We start from the raw sequence: 19,371 nt of genomic DNA, 5'->3' as shown, positions 1-19,371 counted from the left end.
TGGTTGGGTAAGGGTGGTGGTGCATCTCGACGTGCTGCCACCTTCTCGTGGTGAGGGCTGAGTCGTCTCGGATTTTCCGGGCGAGCCAAGAGCAGTATAGTGAAAACCTAATGTTGGAAAACGGATTTAACCGAACCTTCAATGGAAATAGCGTTTTAAAGGTCTCTCCATCTGATTGTCAATATATTAGTAGGTGCCTGTGACGCCAAGACACCATCTAGTAATCGATTTTGAGTCCCTACAGTTCATACGGACGAGACGAGTGCCCTACAGTGCCCTGAGTACCGATAATTTGCATATTTAGTAAAACATGTGTTTTTGGCGTCCAAATCCTAACGTGTGAACGGATCCCGGGGTACCCCGTGTGCTTAAAACGGGAAATGGGCCCTTAGAGAAGAAGATTCGGGGTATGGTTCGGGTACGGTGACGTCAGGATGGCCGTATCAAACCCTGAAGGCAATTTTTGCATTTTGGAAGAAACGGAAAAAAATTGTTATTTTGTTATTTTCTCCCATCGGCCCCCTACTGCTCGTAGAGGGTTCCGGTGGTCATAAACTGATAAAGCATGATCAGACGTTTCCATTTCCGTCTCGGAAACATCATTTGGACATCTGGTTCAGTTTCTATGGCTGTTTTTAGAAAAACCCGTAAAAGTCGAATTTTCCAATTTTCAACGTGGATGCGCGAGGGTCAAGCTTTAAGTTACAGACCTGGCCCAGATCGCGTTGAGTTTGTATTGCCATGAAGTAACTTTGGCGCGCTATTACGGTTGCGATATCGAAAAATCGTGTTTCACGGCCCACCCTAGTGAACACTGTTCCAATCAAATAATAATGACTACAGTGCAAACCTAACTGTCTACTAAGTACACACTTAAAAATGCATGCTTCCAAGTACACATTTACAAACGCATGCTTGGCCAAGTACAGCCTGCCGAAGGCAGGCTAGCGCCGCAGGGCAAGGTAGGTGTATACGCCAGGCGTGGATTGTCGAAACTGGCGCAGCATCGCGAAGCCTGTTACGACAAGACACGGTCTGGCGAACACCTTCCTTATAATATAATCAAATTTGAAAAACTCAACTTGGAGATAAGTCGAATTATTCCCTTTTTCCGCTTCCTGGATCATTTGGCAAGAAACTTTGTACAATTCAAGGGGACTAGTTCTTTGTTTATTGCCAAATTTTGACGATACTCGAAAGTATCGCCAAATTTTTGCAATGCTTTTGTGCATTACCGTTTTCAAGGCAAGATTTTGCGGAAAGGTCGTTTGTTGGCCATACTCGATTGTGTCGCTAAAACAAACCCTCAAGTATCGCCTTTGGATTTGCAGTGTACGCTTCTGGAACTTGTTATCATTACTTTGTCTAGTTTTAGTTTTCCCTGCCAACAGTTTTTTTCTTTCCCCTGAAAAATTGCCAAAATGGAGTTATCCCCTTCTTCCGCTTCCGGGATCAATTTGGACATATGTCTTATCATTTATTGCTCAGTGCGACACGTTGAGCCTTTTTCCTAAGCCACAATTAGCCTACTTTGTCAATATTTCAATTAAGCTCAGAACAGAATAGGCAACTTGAGAGGTGTATCCTATGTCCTTGAAGCCTGAGGGCAATCCTTTCGGCGAACCGTGTCACAAGGTAGGTTTACGCCAGACCGCGTCTTGTCGTAACAGGCTTCGCGATGTCTCGCTGCCTGTTCCTCCAATCCACGCCTGGCGTACCTACCTTGGCCTGCGGCGCTAGCCTGCCTGCGGCAGGCAATGGCTTGTCCGTTGTCGGTTATTTTTTAACTTGTTGAATGCTGGGGGGCTCCGCCCCCCAGACCCCCCTACATTCTAAATAGAGTTGTTTTATCTACAGATAACACGATCTTGACCCTTGTCACTTTTTAACTTGTCGAGGCTGGGGGGCTCCGCCCCCCAGACCCCCCTTTCTCCAAGACAGAAGTGGTCTATCTGCAGAAAACTCTATTTTTCGCCGTTTTTTAGGTGTTTTTCGCCTATAAAAACTGAACCAGTTGAGCTAGGATGGTGAAATTTCGCGTGTGCCGAGCCAAGGACATACCCAAGAAGTGTGCAAAATCTCACCGAGATCGGCCGAGCCGTTCAGGAGGAGTAGTGCGGACAGACAGACCGACAGACAGACAGACAGACAAAACTTTTCAACCCCACTGGAGTAACAGGCTTCGCTATCGCTCAGCCAATAAGAGCGCCGGTGCTTTACAGCATGAGAGAAGGGCGCCCGGCGCCCTGGAGTCCCAGCTTTTTCGGGCCGGGACGCCGCCTGGCCGAGGTTTGCACCACTTTGCGGCTAAACGGCTCATCGCACAACATTTCTGACTAGCTCAGAAGATTCAGGAAGGTTTTTTACATGCCCCGGCGTCGTTACATCTTGATTTGGTCAGCCGGGGACCGAACGCGGCGAACCTGAAGGGCGGCAGTGCGGCGCGGCCGAGGGTCCGCAGCGGCTGGCTGCCTGATGGCTGCCTGATGGCTGGCCGCCGCCGGCTTCCCCCACCCTACCGCTTGATGAATATTTCGTGCCTTTTAAGAAGAAACAACGGTGAAAACGACACGTTGTCTTCGTCTAAGCGTGTAATATGACACCTAACACAAGTTTGAACCAAGAAATCGGTGTCTACTGGCCTGTAGCGGTAGGGTGGGGGTAGCCGGCGGCCAGCCATCAGGCAGCCAGCCGCTGCGGACCCTCGGCCGCGCCACACTGCCGCCCTTCAGGCTCGCCGCATTCGGTCCCCGGTTGACCAAATCAAAATGTAACGACGCCGGGGCACGTAAAAGACCTTCCTGAATCTTCTGAGCTTGTCAGAAATGTTGTGCGATGAGCCGTTTAGCCGCAAAGTGGTGCAAACCTCGGCCAGGCGGCGTCCCGGCCCGAAAAAGCTGGGACTCCAGGGCGCCCTTCTCTCATGTTTGCAGTGCAGCACGTGGCTACTAGGCTCTGGAGCGATTCCAAGTGACTACTCTGTGGGTCGTGGTGCGAACCGGTTCGTGTTCGTAGTCACCGTCACGAGCTCAGCCAGAGACGTTGCCACGATGGGTCATCGCGCTGTGTTCATACTCGCGTTCGAGCTGCTCGTCGCAGCGGCCGCACAGGTGCACGGAGGTAAGCACGAAAAAGAAGTAATTAGTCCAACCAAATTTTAGTGAGCCCAACCAATGCTTCGGTTGGTTTTGGCCCAACTAAGATGTTCCGTACCAGTAGCGAAAATGTCGTAAGGAGAGCAGAAAATTTTGTTGCCTCAACAACGAATCCATCGTTGCAGCAGCAAATTGGATTGTTGCAGTAGCAGACTCTTAATTCGGTAGTGTCAACCAACGAATTCACTGCTGCAATGAACTTTCCGCTCGTCCAACAAATTTTTCGCTCTTAGAACGCAATTTTCATTACTGGAAAAAAATTTTAGTTGGGCCTTTTTTTTTTTTTTTGCAATGGGGTTCACAAAAATCTGCATTAAAAATTTTAACTTCATTCTGCAATAAAGTATCACTTTTTTTGTTACAATGAATACAAGCGAAATGCTGTAAAAAGTTATCGCATAAAAGAAGTGTTATAAAAGTTACTAAGGAACGCTCTTTATCGCAAAAATTGGGAGTGGTAATTGCAAAAATAATATGCAATAATTAAATTATAGCACTCCAGAGTGCGAAAAATCGTGGGAATCGCAAACCCGGGTGACCCTTTGAACCTAACATATTTACTTTACACTGTTAAAAATTGTTGTTTTAAAACAACAACACAATTACCAACCTCGACAACGCTGTTGTTTGTGAACAAGTTTGCTTGTTTTAAAACGACGAATTCGTTGCTAATTATTTTTATGACTTATGCTGTTTCAAAACAATATTTTGCTGCGTACAAACAACCCGGACAATCTAAGAAGTGGTTACTGCGGGGTAACCGGGACTCTACTAGGTCTGTGACCTAATCGGCAATAAAAATTGATGCAAATAAGGCTGTCTACCGGTTTACAAACATCTTGTGGACGAACGACGCAACTCGTTAGTAAACAACGAAAGTCATTTGAAAACAACTTTGATCGCTAAGAAAATTAGCAACATATTTACTGCTAAATTACAACATAATTTTTTACAGTGTACACTTCATTCAACACACTGGCAACAGCGAACTTAGCAAGTACAATAAACCGGCGTCGATTCAGTGGCAGGGGGAAGTGTCACACTTTGCTTCTGTCGTTGGGCAACTTTTGCGACACCGCGGCGTGCTGCACTGTTAAAAAAAATTGCTGTAAATTAACAGCACTTATGCTGTTAAGTTTGATAACAGCACGACTTGTTTTATTATTATAAGCATGTTGTAGCCCTCGGTGCTGTTTTCTGACAGTTCGATTGTAATAAAACAATACTTCTTTGGAGTCTTCAACGATGTCTTCCCAACATTTGTGTTGATTTCATCGTGCTGTTATTAAACAAGACCCTTGTAACCTGACAACAATATATGTTTTAAGATTGCAAAAGGCTGTTTCTAAACATGAAACCTGTTCAACGACAACACAACTATTTTGAATAACGATTACATTGTTGTTACTTGACAAGGAAATTGTTATGAAACGAAAGTGCTGTTTCTGGATGGGTTTCCCGTTCAGACACAAAACAATACTGTTGTTATTAAACAGCATTACTGTAGGTGATTGTGTTGTAATATTACAGTGGATTTTTAACGGTGTGGGGTTACCACTCCGAAGTCGAATCCTGAGGTCATGCTCTGTGATCGCTAGGTGCGCCGGCCGCAGGGCAGCTCGCTCCCAGCCGTCTGGTCCCTTGGCCATCGTGGATCGGGACCTGGCTTGCCGACGCGGCGGACGAGGCGGACATCCACCCCGAGGATCGACAGTGCGCTGCGGATAGCCGCCTGGTCATGGAACATTTTCACAACCACTCGGCTTGGGCCGCGAGAAGTAAGTCCTATTTCTGTGAACCACTCAGATCACGCTGCAATTTGGATGGAAAGACTTCGCGCCAAAATATGGCGAGACATTAAGTCTCGCCAAGTTTTGGTCAGACCTCAAAGTTTCACCAAAATTTGGTCAGGCCAAAAGAGGGGGCCTGAAAGGTAGGCATAAAGTGCTACTTTGCCCCCCCCCCCCCCCCCCAAGGCCAGGCTTCCTCTGGATCCACCACTGCTTTGAGGTGTGACCTAAACTTGGCGAGACTTTTGGTCTCGGCTCTGGGATTTGTAGAGCAGGTCTGTAAATCTCAAAACACTATGGTGCTCTTCACTCGACTTTTGTCAGACTGAGTGCCTTTGTCGCCTGCTCCACTTTTTAGGGTGGCTTTGGCGCCCACTTTCTGGGCACCTACCAGTATGTCACCTATTTTTAGGGTTGACAAATCATCAAGCAACTTGCCTTCACCTCTGGGTTCGTCTTCACATCATTCCTGTACAGGGTTTTCCCAGTTGGGAAAGTTCCCGGAAAAGTTGGGAAAATAACCAACTGGCCATACAAGAGCTTATTCCATTCCATTCAAACGGACATGACACAATGCTCAAAGGAACGTGACATTTTGCAGGGGGGCGGCAACGGCCTAGGGAGAGCGTGGAGCGATGCTCGCGCCGTCAGTGCAAGTAGAGATCTGGGATGGTCCGGTTGAACCAGGCGTGCCAACGCTTGCCCGATGGAGCTCGGCTCGAATTGGCCGGCATTAGGCTCAAGTTGCTGGTGCCTGAAACTCGCCCATGGGCCAGAGGGCGGCTGACTAAGGTGGCAGTAAAGTGCACCAGGAGGCAGGCAACCTCTGTAATTGAGGAAAAATCTCATTCAACGAACGTTAATGAAAGCAGATGATACGCGTTTGGTTTTTTCTACTGGGTAGTATGGGCTCATTCCAAAGATAGTATTTAATAGTTTAACGTGGTTATGTTTTAAAGCAAAGGAATCATCTGCTAAAAACTGAGTCCTTTGTGCCGTGGCCTGCACCGCCGCCGCGCCGTGTCCGTTTGGTTTGCAGAGCAGGCAGTGCATCTGCGCCGTGACGCAAGGGGGCATTGCCAATGTTGCGCGCAGCCCGGCCGTCGCGCGCCAGACGGGGTGCCATTGTCGATTCCGCGCAGGCTGCGGCGCAGGCAAGGCACAGCCAGACAGACGCACCATCCCGCCCCGGCAGCCAGCCCCCATTATATTGTTGGATATCACTTGGTTTTTGGACTCTCGAGTAAAAGCTAGCTGACACCTTTATATGTCTTGTAGTTGTAGTTTCAGGTATGTTTTTAAGTAAAGGTATCATCTGCTAAAAACTCAATGCGCCATGTTAATGTAAATGATTCCGCCCTTGTGTTCGTTGTATTGAAATCGCCAGCCGGCCAAACCCAGTTCTTTTTCTGTGCAAAGGTTTTTCGCAACCTTGTTCGAAAATTATAAAACCAGACTGTGATTTTCAAAACGCTTTGCACCGATGGAAAGGGCTTGAAATTTAGGGTGCATTAGGCTAATTGCTGTTCTTGAAACTCCCCCCTAACCTAATTTTAAGGTGCAGTAAAATCACCAAAAACACAAAAATCATAAAATTGAGGGAAAAATCTCATTCAACGAACGTTAATGAAAGCAGATGATACGCGTTTGGTTTTCTTCTACTGGGTAGTATGGGCTCATTCCAAAGATAGTATTTAATAGTTTTAGGTGTATGTTTTAAAGCAAAGGAATCATCTGCTAAAAACTGAGTCCTTTGTGCCGTGGCCTGCACCGCCGCCGCGCCGTGTCCGTTTGGTTTGCGAGCACGCAGTGCATCTGCGCCGTAGCGGGGAGGCATTGCCAATGTTGCGCGCAGCCCGGCCGTCGCGCGCCAGACGGGGGTGCCATTGTCGAATTCCGCGCAGGCTGCGGCGCAGGCAAGGCACAGCCAGACAGACGCACCATCCCGCCCCGGCAGCCAGCCCCCATTATATTGTTGGATATACACTTGGTTTTTGGACTCTCGAGTAAAAGCTAGCTGACACCTTTATATGTCTTGTAGTTGTAGTTTCAGGTATGTTTTTAAGTAAAGGTATCATCTGCTAAAAACTCAAATGCGCCATGTTAATGTAAATGATTCCGCCCTTGTGTTCGGTTGTATTGAAAGTATCGGGCAGTCTACTAGGCCTAATGCACCCCAAATTTTGTGCTCTTTCGATCTGTGCAAAGCGTTTTGCAAGCAACGGGCTAGATCTTACAATCGAAGCAAAATAAGTAACCCCTGCACCTCACTCGCGCATGGCTTCACGCGCTTCCTAGGCCGTGCCGCCCCCTGCATTTTGTCACATTCGTTTGAACGTTATGTCCTGTTCCTGGCATGGGAGTGAAGATGCGGTGAGCGCTTTGTTCCGTGCCCAGTGCTGGACGCCAGCAGCGCGGGCCCTTCGCCGGGCCTGCTGCGCGGCGTGACGGACAGCCTGGGCGACTTCGACGAGTGCCTGGGCTTGGCCTGGCCGCACGCCACCGCTGCACCCGTGGAGCCGCAGTACTGCCTGGTGACGCTGCGCACCGACCCCTTCCGCCCCTCCACCGCCTCGGGGACCGCAGCCTGGGGCACCGTGAATCACGTGGGCCCCTACGCCAACGTCCACGCCATGATGAAGATAGGGCACTGCGAGAATAAATCTGTATGATTTACGATGAGACCTCTGGGAAGGGTTAAGTCGAAGAACCCTTCGTTAAATTGCGAAGATCCTTGGTGATAAACGAAGATTCTCCGGGAATCTCCATGAAAGTACCGCAGGTGCGGGAAAAGATCCGGTTTTGCCCGAGTTTGGGCCATTTGTTCCCACACTGTCATTTCAGGACCGTGGCATACGTTCAAACAAACGTGACAAAATGTCACGTTCCTTTGAGCATAGTACAAAAAGTTGATCCTTGTTGTTTTCCTGCACAAAAAAAGCTGTGACGCCTGGTGCTTTTTTTGGCCCGTCCCGTTTATTTTTTTGTAAAAAAATGACGGAGGGACGGGCATATAGTATGATCCCTGCTGTGCGTCCGTTCGTCCGTTCGTCCGAGGACTTCCCGTGGTCCGATCTTGACCAAATTTGGTATGCAGCCTCCTTGGGTGACCCTAAGAACCGCCCGGTGGCAGCAAATCCGATCCGAGCCCCGGGGGGCGCTGCTGCAGGTGCATCATGGTCTACATGGGGTCGAGGAGGATTTCGGCAACGGATACAGCTAGCAGGGCATGTAGGGGTATTTTTGGAATCGGGGCGACGAGACAAAACCAACGGTGCCAGTTTCAAGCGAATCGGAGAAGTTTGGACCCGGGTTCAAATCCCAGTGGGGTATATTTTGAACATTCTTTTTATTCGAGTTTTTGCATTGTTTCTTAGGTTTTTGAGGGCGCTGATGACGAAAATAACATCTCTTTTGATCCCAGACTCAGGTTCAAACCCGTCAGGGTTAAACAAAGGCGAAATTCACACATTTGTTAATGTACGGGACGGGCCAAAGTTGCCGATGTATATCGCTACTTTTCCTGTTATTTGAAAATACATTTGGTGTGCGCGCCACAGGGCCACGGGCAGCACCGTGCCGTGGTCCCGCTGGGCAGGCTGCGCTTCGGCGTGTGCCTGCCGGCGTCCTGCTCCGCCGAGGCCGTGAACCGTGCGGCGCGGCGCCATCCCCAGTCGGACGGGGACGTGCGCTGGGCCGCGGCGGTGGAGCACCCTAAGTTCTGCACCCGCCGCCACCACGTCACGGACGGCAGCAGCACCAGGATGGTCCTCGCGGGGTGAGTCAGCTTGACACATCTCCACATTGAAGTCAAAATCGTGCTGAGATTGTGGGAGTGTAATTGGAACCACACATCCCAAGGGGCCCAGAGCCTTCTCTTTCCCTATTCTGGCGACACATATTGTCCCCCGCCCACTGCAAATCAAACCTTTGTTTGACAATTTGTGCTGTCGGACACGGGATGGTTTTCACCGTTGGTATGGGCTAAAAATTGCACGGAACGAAGTCCCATGACATTTGATCCAGGAAGCGGAAGAAGGGAATAATTGGACTCATCTCCAAATTGAGTTTTTATCTTACCATTTTGCCTCAGGATGGTTTGCATCATTACACCAAATTGTTTGACCCGACTCCTAAAATGAGTTATCTCCGAGGGTCAGCCACTCTGGTAATCGTGTGTACACTTCGTCCAATAATCATTGTGATAAAAATAAGAAAAAGAAGTGAAGGGAGTCCACATTCGCGAAGGACGCTTAACAACAAATTACAGAAAAGCACTGCTCAGCCTTGTGGCCGAGTTATCTCAGTTATCTCCGTTAGGTATTACATCCTCTCCTGGAGTTACTAAGTGGATATTCTTAATTTTTCTTTCTTTTTTGCAGTGTAACAGTGCTCATTGCTTTGTTGGTCCTCGCTGGCAGCATCATTGATCTAAATGTTGTAGCTGGCCTGAAGAAAGTCCAAGGTAAGGTGGATCTGCAATGGTTCTCCGTCCATCATCCATCCACTGGTAAAACTGAAACGTAGTATTATACCCTCCGTTTTCAAGCGCAATCAGTGTATGCTTGAAATCAAGCGAATCAGGCTCATCGGCCAAGATTCTCCCTATCTCAATGCATGGGGGAATATCCCAAGTATGCTTCATTTCAAGCGTAACGTCTTCAAGCGTAACTTTATGCTTGACTCAAGCATAGAGTTACGCTTTAGTTTTACCAGTGTCCTAGCTATATGATATGTTATGTTAAATATCGCTCTCTAAAACTTGAAACTCTTTGACACGGACACGTCCTAATATCATCGCGCGTCGTTCTTATTGTGACACCACAGTGTATGAACACAGGAAAGGAAATGGAGCTGGGCAGACGTGGAACACTGAGAATCCAAACGCGATGAGTATAGCGTCAATTGGTGCGATTCAAAAGCATCGCACATGAAGTGCGATGACTCCCCATTCCCATGCATTAGCATAGGGCACTTTCGGGATGCATCGCACGCATGGTGCGATGGCTATCGCATCGCACGTATGGTGCGATATCTCAGCTGCATCGCACCATACGTGCTAAACTCATCGCGTTTGGAATCTCAGTGAACGGCCGGCCGTCCTGTTCATTGGAGGTCCACCTGAACTGTCACACAATCCTGATAAACCTGTAGAAAGATTGCCTCAAAAAGTCTTTGAAGTGCCATCAAAAAGATACACATTCTGCCGGCAAAGCTTCGCACAGTTCCTAAGACTTCAATTTTTTAAATAATGCACTTTGTTTTATTGCATTTTTAAAATGTGGTTTCAAGACTCTAAACAGAAGTCAGTCTTGACTCTTTTTTTCATTTAATTAGAAATTGTTCAATATTTTTAAACAAGGTAGGTTTACGCCAGACCGCGTCTTGTCGTAACAGGCTTCGCGATATCTCGCTGCCTGTTCCTCCAATCCGCGCCTGGCGTACCTACCTTGGCCTGCGGCGCTAGCCTGCCTTCGGCAGGCAACGGCTTGTCCACCGTCGGTTACTTCTACCTTGTTGCATGCTGGGGGGCTCCGCCCCCAGGCCCCCCTTCATTCTAGATAGAGTTACTTCATCTACAGATAACACGATCTTGACCCTTGTCACTGTTTAACTTGCTGAGGCTGGGGGGCGGAGCCCCCCAGACCCCTTTCTTTAAGACAGGAGTGACCTGCCTGCAGAAAACTCGATTTTTCGCCGTTTTTTAGGTGTTTTTCGGCTATAAAAACCGAACCAGTTGAGCTAGGATAGTGAAATTTCGGGTGTGCCGAGCCAAGGACATACCAAAAAAGTGTGCAAAATCTCATTGAGATCGGCCGAGACGTTCAGGAGGAGTAGTGCGGACAGACAGACAGACAGACAGACAAAACTTTTCAACCGCACTGGAGTAACAGGCTTCGCTATCGCTCAGCCAACAATCACTTTGCTTCTAGTAGAAATACATTTGGCTCTTGCATCACAATAATCAATGTAATGACTTCACTTGGGAAATTTGGAAATGGTTTTAAATACAATAATCACTTTGCTTCTAGTAGAAATACATTTGGCTCTTGTATCAATGTAATGACTTCTCTTAGGGAAATTTGGAAATGGTTCTAAATACAATAATCACTTTGCTTCTAGTAGAAATACATTTGGCTCTTGCATCACAATAATCAATGTAATGACTTCACTTGGGAAATTTGGAAATGGTTTTAAATACAATAATCACTTTGCTTCTAGTAGAAATACATTTGGCTCTTGTATCAATGTAATGACTTCTCTTAGGGAAGTAAGTTAACATTAAAAAAACTTACGGGATCCGTGTAGTTGTGTCAACTACTGTGCACAACATCACTTGAAATAATAAATATAATAAAAACCAAACACAAACTTGAAACCCCCCGACCCCTCGGCTGCGATGTTGAATAACTTCTGCGGATGCCAACCAGCCTCGTCCGGATGACTGGGAGGTGGGTTGCAGCGTCGGAGTGGTTAGGAGTCAGTTGGAGTTGGAGTGTGCGGTGTTGCTGTTGGGGGGTTGGGGATGCGCCCCGGCACCAACCGCACCCTGTAACAAATCGTCAATAAATCTATAAGTTACAGTGCACCCTTTAAACCTGACAAAGTATTGAGCATACATACAAACTAATTTACTGTGTTACTCTAAGAAATAGTTCTTAAATTACAAAGTATTTTCTTTAATGAACTCAAGAGTTGACAACAAAATTTCAGAACAATACTGACAGAGCATTCAGTGTTGGAAACACCGAAGGGGAGAAGGCAAACAGAATAGTTTACGCAACAACATCCCCGGAAAATTTCATGTCAGCAGGGCACAGCATTTAGTGTTGGGAACACCGAAGGGGGAGGGACAAGCAGCTCAGAGTTGAGGACAAAATTCACGAGCAATACTGTTAAACAAAGTTCGGGACAGTGAAGTTAAGACTGAAACCCATGGATAGCTCGTTAACATGTGGAGAGGATAGCAACCCAAGAGTAAGGTTCACCGACGAGGAAAGGGCAAACACAACAAAATAACTCACCCCAGTAGGCCTCCTGGGGGGCGGGTTGGGCCGCAGGCGCAAGCCCCTCAGCCCGTACACACATCGGCGGTTTCGCCGACTGCTCAAATTGGCGACATCGATCACTGCAACACAAGTAACATCTATCGTGAGCGAACATGTTTGCTTTGCCAAAAGCTCCCAATAATTCAATGTCATAAATGGCACAAGGAAGGAAAGATGCCACATTAAGTTTTCATTCATTCAATGACATGACCAGTATAATGAATGAGACAAGAGGCAAGTGACAACAGGTCAAGATCTTCGCCCGTTCATCACGGTACCGACCTAACCTCTCAAGCACATGGCCGAACATGCAAAGTACGTCCGCGGGAACAGATGACACTTACTGTTGGTAGTAGAAGAGGCGCGTACGGTAATTCCGGCCGGAATACACAGCAACAAGTGATTTTTCGGAGAAAACGGCATCTTTTTATAAGAAACATTTCTGCAGCTGTCAGAAAGCACCCGTCTTCTGCCGCTATTTTTGGCTAGGGGATGTGAACCGCCTGAAAGCAGCTGGAATGACACCTTTTTTTGGTGGTGGAGAGGTGTTTCATGTCATGTATCATGGCACTGTTGGAATGACATGTTAATTGCTCGTTGACATTTCTCGTTGACATAGCGCTGAATGACAATTTAAACAAGGTAGGTATACGCCAGACCGCGTCTTGTCGTAACAGGCTTCGCGATATCTCGCGGCCTGTTCCTCCAATCCGCGCCTGGCGGACCTACCTTGGCCTGCGGCGCTAGCCTGCCTTCGGCAGGCATTGGCTTGTCCATCGTCGGTTACTTCTTTACGTGTTGCATGCTGACCCCCCTTTATTCTAGAAAGAGTTGCTTCATCTACAGATAACACGATCTTGACCCTTGTAACTTTTAAACTTGGCGAAGTTTGGGGGCCCCGCCCCCCAGACTCCCCTTTCTTCAAGACAGAGGTGATCTACCTGCAGAAAACTCGATTTTTCGCCGTTTTTTAGGTGTTTTTCGGCTATAATAACTGAACTAGTTGAGCTGGGATAGTGAAATTTCGCGTGTGCCGAGCCAAGAATATACCTAATAAGCCTGCAAAATCTCAGCCAGATCGGCCGAGCCGTTCAGGAGGAGTAGTGTACACACACACACAGACAGACGGACAGACAGACAAAACTTTTCAACCGCACTGGAGTAACAGGCTTCGCTATCGCTCAGCCAAAAATGTAAATGATTTGCCGGAAGCACTGACAAAATTCGAAGTTCCTTCGGCCAAACTTTTCCTCTCTTTCTTTTTACTGCCAAACTTACCTTTTTTCTCCAAAAAGTCGCCAAACACTGCTCTACTGCTCCAGACTTGGGACTTGAAAAGAACGGAAGGCATATTCTTCGGGCACCTGCGGGCACGGCAAAATTTTTGCCCGCATAACTGCGCGCATAGCATCAAAGTATATTTTGTCATTCTCCCTAGATTTGGAGTAATTTCTTGCCTGATCAATTCCAGGGCTGCAAGGTCTGTCTGCTTTTGCTATGCGCCGCCAATGGGCTGATCTGACGCAGCCCGCCGAAAGAGACTCGATCCCTGGATTGTCGGGGCTCAAGACATACATGTGCGTGGGCGTCGTCGTCTTCCATCACTTCCTGGTGCAAGAGGGCCTCTCCGTGCACCCAGAAAAATAGATTCTTGATCCAAGAAAAATACTTTTCTTGAATCAAAATTCTTGATTCCACGTCTTGAAACAAGAACGGGAGTTCTTGAATCAAGAAATTTCCAAGCACAAGTGCGTCAAGAAAAATTTTGCATTGTATCGACGCCATCTGCGCGCGGCCGAGCGGGGAAGGCACAGGGCCTGGGGTGGGGAGAGGGGGGAGGGGGGGGGAGTAGGGGACTCTGTTCGTCGTTCCGTCCGTTCGCCGTAGCACCTTCGGGCTCGGGCAACTTCGGGGAGCTTCGGGTGGGCCGAGCGGGAGCCGAGAGCCGAGCCGAAGGCAGCGCCGGTCGGCGCCGGCCGGCACGGCACGGCGACGGCGAGGAGAACGCCTGCAAGCGAACCGCAAGACAGAGCATTGACCAAGCCGACCGTGTAAACATTGTCAAAATGACTACGAGTGCCAACGAGGAGTTGGGGCGGTTCCTAACGAGCTGCGGACTTCCTCATCTGCTGGACAAATGCAAAGGTGAGTACGCCTTACCACCAAGCTAGCTTTTGCGAGGGCTGCTGCCGCGGTTCTCTAGGCGAGTTTGAGGTTAGTGACGACGCAGCGAGCCCGGCCCGGTCAGACGGCCCGTCCGGACGGGTTTCGATGGACACTTCTTGTGCTCGGAAAGATGGAACATGAACAGTCGCAATTCAGATTTGCGTTCCCGGCGTTGTGATGCGAGGTGAAGTGTTGCGTCGTTGTGCCTAGCTGCGGCGCGGCCATTGCGAGTGTGGAAGTGGGGTTGCCACAGGTGCTGTGTGCAGGAACGAGCGAGACGGGAACGCCTAGCGTTGCACGGTCTTGAGCGTGGTCTGCGTGCTCTGCGCCTCGGCTTGCCTTGTAAACTGATTCCGAGAGTCATTTTCGTTGCTTTGCCTCTCACATTCATTGGGCGTCCCGTATGCTTAGTGGGCCTGAAGACCGGTGGCGGTGGCCAAAATATCGAACGGGTATTGAGCTCCAGTGTCGTTAAATGGGACTCGAACCGAACGTGTGACCCCACTAATGGATTGGAAGGAATCCATGAGAGGGGTCAGACGTTCGGTTCGAGTCCCTTTTAGCGACAACGGAGCTCATAAGGCGTCTATAGTTTTGGCCGTCTGTGCCGGTCTTCTGACCCACTGTGCGATGATGCGAGAGAGACATTCGGAATCAGTCTGCTGGTGTTGCCATGCTCAGCGGCGAGGCGAGTCTGCTTGCGGACTAATTCCGAGAGTCGTTTTCGTCGGTTTGTCTCTCTCGTACTCATGGGGCGTCTCGTACAGGTGTGAGAGCGACACACACTACTCGGAATCGGAATTGCTGCTCGCATCTCGTTGCCGTCTCGCACTCTACGCCTCATGAGAGCGAGAGAGACAGCGACGAGATGCGACTTGCAATCCGAGAAGTTTTCGTCGCGCTCTCTCACACTCGACACGGCGGGCGGCTCTTCGCGAGGGAGCGAAAGAGACAGAGTGACAAACCGCCTCTGCCGACCGGCACTGTAGGCAGATTCCGAACATCCTCTTTATCGCTCTGTCTCTGTCACACTCGTGAGCCGGTCCGTATGGGTGCGAGAGTGACAGAGCGACGAAACGCTGTGCGAATGTAGTCTCCCCTCCCACTCTCCTCCCTTATATTATTCTCTTTCTTTCTTTTTTTCTTTCTTTCTTTTTCTTTCTTTCTTTCTTTGAGTCAGGCCTTGCATTATGAACTCTGTTTATGGCTTGTGACATTCAATGAACTATATACTAATAAACTTTCTTTACTTTCAGATTTGAAGTTCACTCTTGAAGGACTGAAATATGTTGAGAAGTCTGATCTCTCATCTATAACGCCCTACCCCGGAGAAGTTGCCATCCTGTGGGGCAAGCTTACAGAGCAGAAGCAGATGGCCCCAGTTCCAAAACGCACGCACAATGTGAGTTCTTCTTTGCTGTGGATTTTAAATTAACTGATACAGTTCACCCCTTATTACATTTACTGATTGCCTTCCTTTGTTTTAGGTGGTAGATTCTGAGAGTTCCAACACCAATGCCTCAAGTTCTAAAAGGAGCAAGACTCACCATTCACTTAGTCAGGTAATGTTTGTCATCTTTAAATTGTTTGTGTTTTTGAAGGCTTTGCTTTTTTGCGTTTCCTGTAATTTTGTGTAATTGTTTCTTTCCATTTAGGAAGCGGGACCCTCTTGTGCAGAGCCAGGGAGTGCGGCTGCAGGGACGAAACTTAATGCTCTTGCAAACTCCAAATTTGTGGAAGACTTTGTAAGTAAATTCATCATTGATTTAATATTTTATCTAAAGTTGCATTTTGAGGTACTGGTCCGGAAAGAGAACGGGTGGGTAGTGTTTTGTTTCAGAATGGTTTATTGTTTCTTATTTTTTCTGTCGCGCATAAATTAATTCTCTATTGCTTTGGTTTATAGTCATGTAAAAATATACAAATCTTATTCTTTAACTGATATCACAATCTTATCATCAAAGTATTATTCCTCTTTGCTCTGTTCAGATGCAGTTATTTTAAATTAGTACTTAAACATTAGATTTAATAAAATTTCTGGGTTGACGCTTGAAATTTTCAAATCCAAAGTTGTGAATTATATAATTTGTTTTTCTGCAGGATTTGTTGGCAGCTCTTAATGGTGACTCGGTAGGAAGAGAGATTGTCAAGGCTTACCAAGCAGCTCAAACATTAGGAGAGGATGATGATGAGGAGCAACCTGTTTTCCTCACAGAATCACAGAGAAATAAAATTGTTGAAATCATCATTGAGCATGTGCAGGTCCACACTGAGAAGTAAGTTTCACAATTGTGGTGTTTTGTACCTTCTATAGTTCTTTCTTGTATTTATTGCCAATTCATTTTTCAGAGTCCCGTACAATCTCTTGCAGAATTTGGCTGTAAAGATAGTGGAACTTTTCCCTACAGAATGTGAGGTATGTATTTCTTTTCATTTTTTTCTATAAGTTTCTGCTTAAAAAGTTGCTGATATTTATTTGCTTACTTGTCCTACAGAAAACCTATTACGTTGGTCCGAAGCAAGAACACTCTTCTAAGACAGGATCAGAGGGCAAACTGTCGCATAGATTGAAGAACTGCAGGAACAAACCTAAAATAGCGAAGCCAAGTTCAACAACCAAAGCTGGTGCCCGTAACAGTTTTTCTTCGTTTCTCAACCAGAGTATGTATCATCGCTAATTTTCTTTGTGTGTGTGTGTGTGGGGGGGGGGAGGGGGCTGTTGTGCGTGTGTGTGTGTGGGGGGGGAGGGGGCTGTTGTGCATGTGTGTGTGTGGGGGGGGAGGAGGGGGCTGTTGTGCGTGTGTGTGTGTGAGGGGGGGGGGAGGGGCTGTTGTGCATGTGTGTGTGTGTGTGTGGGGGGGGGCTGTATGTTAGTATTATTTGCTGCTCACATTGTCTTGTCTTTAATATTTTGTTTCTCTTGTGCAGCAATCACATCTGAGATTACTGAGGCACAGGCATGGTTATCTACAGGCCGAACTCCATGGCCTGAAGTCCTGCGGAAGTGGGCTTTAACTGCACCTCTGAGATTTCAGCAATTGTTCAATCAAGACTCTTCGTACGTCAACTCATATCTCGAGGAGTGGGAGGTGCTGAAGCACAAATCAGGCTTTGAGTTGGTACGCATTAATATAAAGGAAACATCATTGAATGCTAAGTGAGGCCCTTGTCTAACTATTTTTAAAAATTTATTTCAGCTCTTGCAGGACTTTGCCTTAATCTATCCAAATTGCCAAGACAATTTGCATGTACGCTGGGATGTTTTTGAGAAGAGAACTTTCAACATTGCTGCGAAAGATGTGCGAGACTCAGCAGGAAAGGAATACCTTAAACTTTTGAGTGACGATCTGACCAAAGGTTAGTTTAATAGACAGTTTTGTTGCGTTCTCATCTAACATTGTACCATACCGTTTGCAAACTTATAATTTTTCTTTCTTTATTATTTTTCAGACAGCCGTGCTTCTATCCTGTTGGCTCTTCTGCCTTCCATTAGGGCCTCTCACAGAGCTTTAATTGGAGGGAAAGCAGTGAAATTTTCAGTTGTGGAGGTGCGGAGCAGTTACCTTCTTCATGTCAAGGTATGTATGGATTTTTTTACACTATCCTTTAAATATATGCAGTGGTAGCTTAGGTGCATGTATGTATCAGGAGGAGTTAACACCATCAGTAAGGAAACAGAAGATTTAGGGACTTTGTACTGTAAGGAAATTAGTCTGACACAGCTGGTGTCTGCGCCTCTATTCTTTGAAGAAGAAAGTGGCTAATTATAATTTTAATAGAATTAGAGTAAATTAAATTTTTCATGCCAGTAAATTTTCCCAGAATATTTATATTGTGTTATAATATTTTACCTTTGGTCTTATTACAGGTCCCAGGAGATTTGAAGCGAGCTTTGGATGCGTTCCGTCTGAGTTATGCTGAGGAAGGTGGTGGCAGGCCCATTGTGATTGTTGTGGGCCCTGCTCTGACCAACATCACCACTGCATACATGTCAGTGGCCAATCTCCTGTTCAAGCTCCGAAGTGTTGTTGAAGCACTGGATGTGTGTTTCAAAGTTTTCCATGCGCTGCATTGCTCCTATCCACCACAGTGCAGCCACATTTGGATGATGCTCCAAAAAGTGATCTACAACATCAATACGGAGTGGGACCAGAAGCAGGACGTCAAACACAGCTGGATTAACAGTTATTCTTTTTAATCCTCTTTCGTTACTTTCATTTTTTTGTGATAGATTTGTTTTTTTTTTTTTGAATGTTTATTTATTTTTGTTATTAGTTTTTTGACACCATCATGTTTACATGCTTTATTTGTCATTTGAACTATTTGACTCCCCAAAGTCTGAAAGATCATTTTGTTTTTGGAAACCACAACATGAGCATCATTGACAAATACTCCTGTATGCAGTTAAACTGTCATAGATCCTGGAGTTCCTTGCACAAGTTTATATCTCATCTTGAACGTAGTCATGCTGCTCCAGGAGTGAATAATGCTAATGTTTATGAAGCTAATTATGTTGAGGTTGATGTTAATGATGTTGAAGTTAATGATGTTGAAGTTGTTGATGAGGGTGTTGGACATGAAAATATGGGAATTGATAATATCCATGAAAATAATTTGGATAACAATGTTAATGCACAACCAATTGAAATTAATGAGCCAGTTTCTTTAGAATCTTTTGTGAAAGCTGTTTGTAAAAATGCTGAAATTATTTCTGCGGAGTTGAGTGCCATTCCAAACATGAATAGGAAAAATGTCACAACTATAATTGGTATGATGTCTGATTTCTTAAACTGTGGAATTGTTTCTTCACTGAAGGAAAAAACCCTTCGGTGTTTTGATGACTGTGAGAGTAATGATCCTCTCTTTAGAAATAAACTTTATGAGATCAAATGTATGTTTGATATGTTGAGCAACCCTTTTGAATTTGTACTGACTGAGTATCAAAGGTTGCAATCTTTGAAAAAAGAAGGATTTTATATTAGCCCAGAGCCTCAACTCTATGGTCATTTTGATGATTATGAGAGAGTAGGGGGAAACCTTGAGCTTGTTCGTGATTCTTCATATGGGCTTTTTGTTCCCTTGCGGAAAGTACTGAAATCATTTCTTGAATTACCAGGCATGTTTGCCATGATCATGAATTATGTTAATTCTCTGGACAATGAAACCTCGTGTAAAAATTTTGTTCAGGGAGATTTGTGGCGTAAGATTTCA

The 19,371-nt window shown here is 46.6% G+C and overlaps 2 protein-coding genes across 2 annotated transcripts in view; both read left to right on the top strand.

Moving 5' to 3' along the window:
* Positions 1 to 19,371, top strand: part of LOC117642257 (nose resistant to fluoxetine protein 6-like) — a 39,296-nt gene that overhangs the window by 6,519 nt on the left and 13,406 nt on the right. The window contains exons 3-8 of the mRNA XM_034380250.1: positions 2,934 to 3,120; positions 4,754 to 4,933; positions 7,343 to 7,587; positions 8,506 to 8,723; positions 9,328 to 9,410; positions 13,466 to 13,623. Of these exons, the coding sequence (XP_034236141.1) occupies positions 3,051 to 3,120; positions 4,754 to 4,933; positions 7,343 to 7,587; positions 8,506 to 8,723; positions 9,328 to 9,410; positions 13,466 to 13,623 (954 nt within the window). The 5' untranslated portion in view covers positions 2,934 to 3,050. The remainder of the gene's footprint in view (positions 1 to 2,933; positions 3,121 to 4,753; positions 4,934 to 7,342; positions 7,588 to 8,505; positions 8,724 to 9,327; positions 9,411 to 13,465; positions 13,624 to 19,371) is intronic.
* LOC117642259 lies at positions 13,999 to 18,385 on the top strand. Its single transcript, XM_034380252.1, has 11 exons — positions 13,999 to 14,139; positions 15,417 to 15,562; positions 15,648 to 15,722; positions 15,816 to 15,905; positions 16,261 to 16,436; positions 16,510 to 16,576; positions 16,656 to 16,821; positions 17,089 to 17,279; positions 17,358 to 17,517; positions 17,611 to 17,738; positions 18,029 to 18,385. Exons 1-11 carry the CDS (start codon positions 14,061 to 14,063, stop codon positions 18,356 to 18,358), a joined length of 1,608 nt encoding a protein of 535 aa, XP_034236143.1. The 5' UTR covers positions 13,999 to 14,060; the 3' UTR covers positions 18,359 to 18,385.

The sequence above is a fragment of the Thrips palmi genome, unplaced genomic scaffold (genome assembly GCF_012932325.1).
Source record: "Thrips palmi isolate BJ-2018 unplaced genomic scaffold, TpBJ-2018v1 HiC_scaffold_16, whole genome shotgun sequence".
Lineage (NCBI taxonomy): Eukaryota > Metazoa > Arthropoda > Insecta > Thysanoptera > Thripidae > Thrips > Thrips palmi.
Note: the sequence above shows the minus strand (reverse complement) of the source record. Positions and strands in the feature narration are given on the sequence as shown.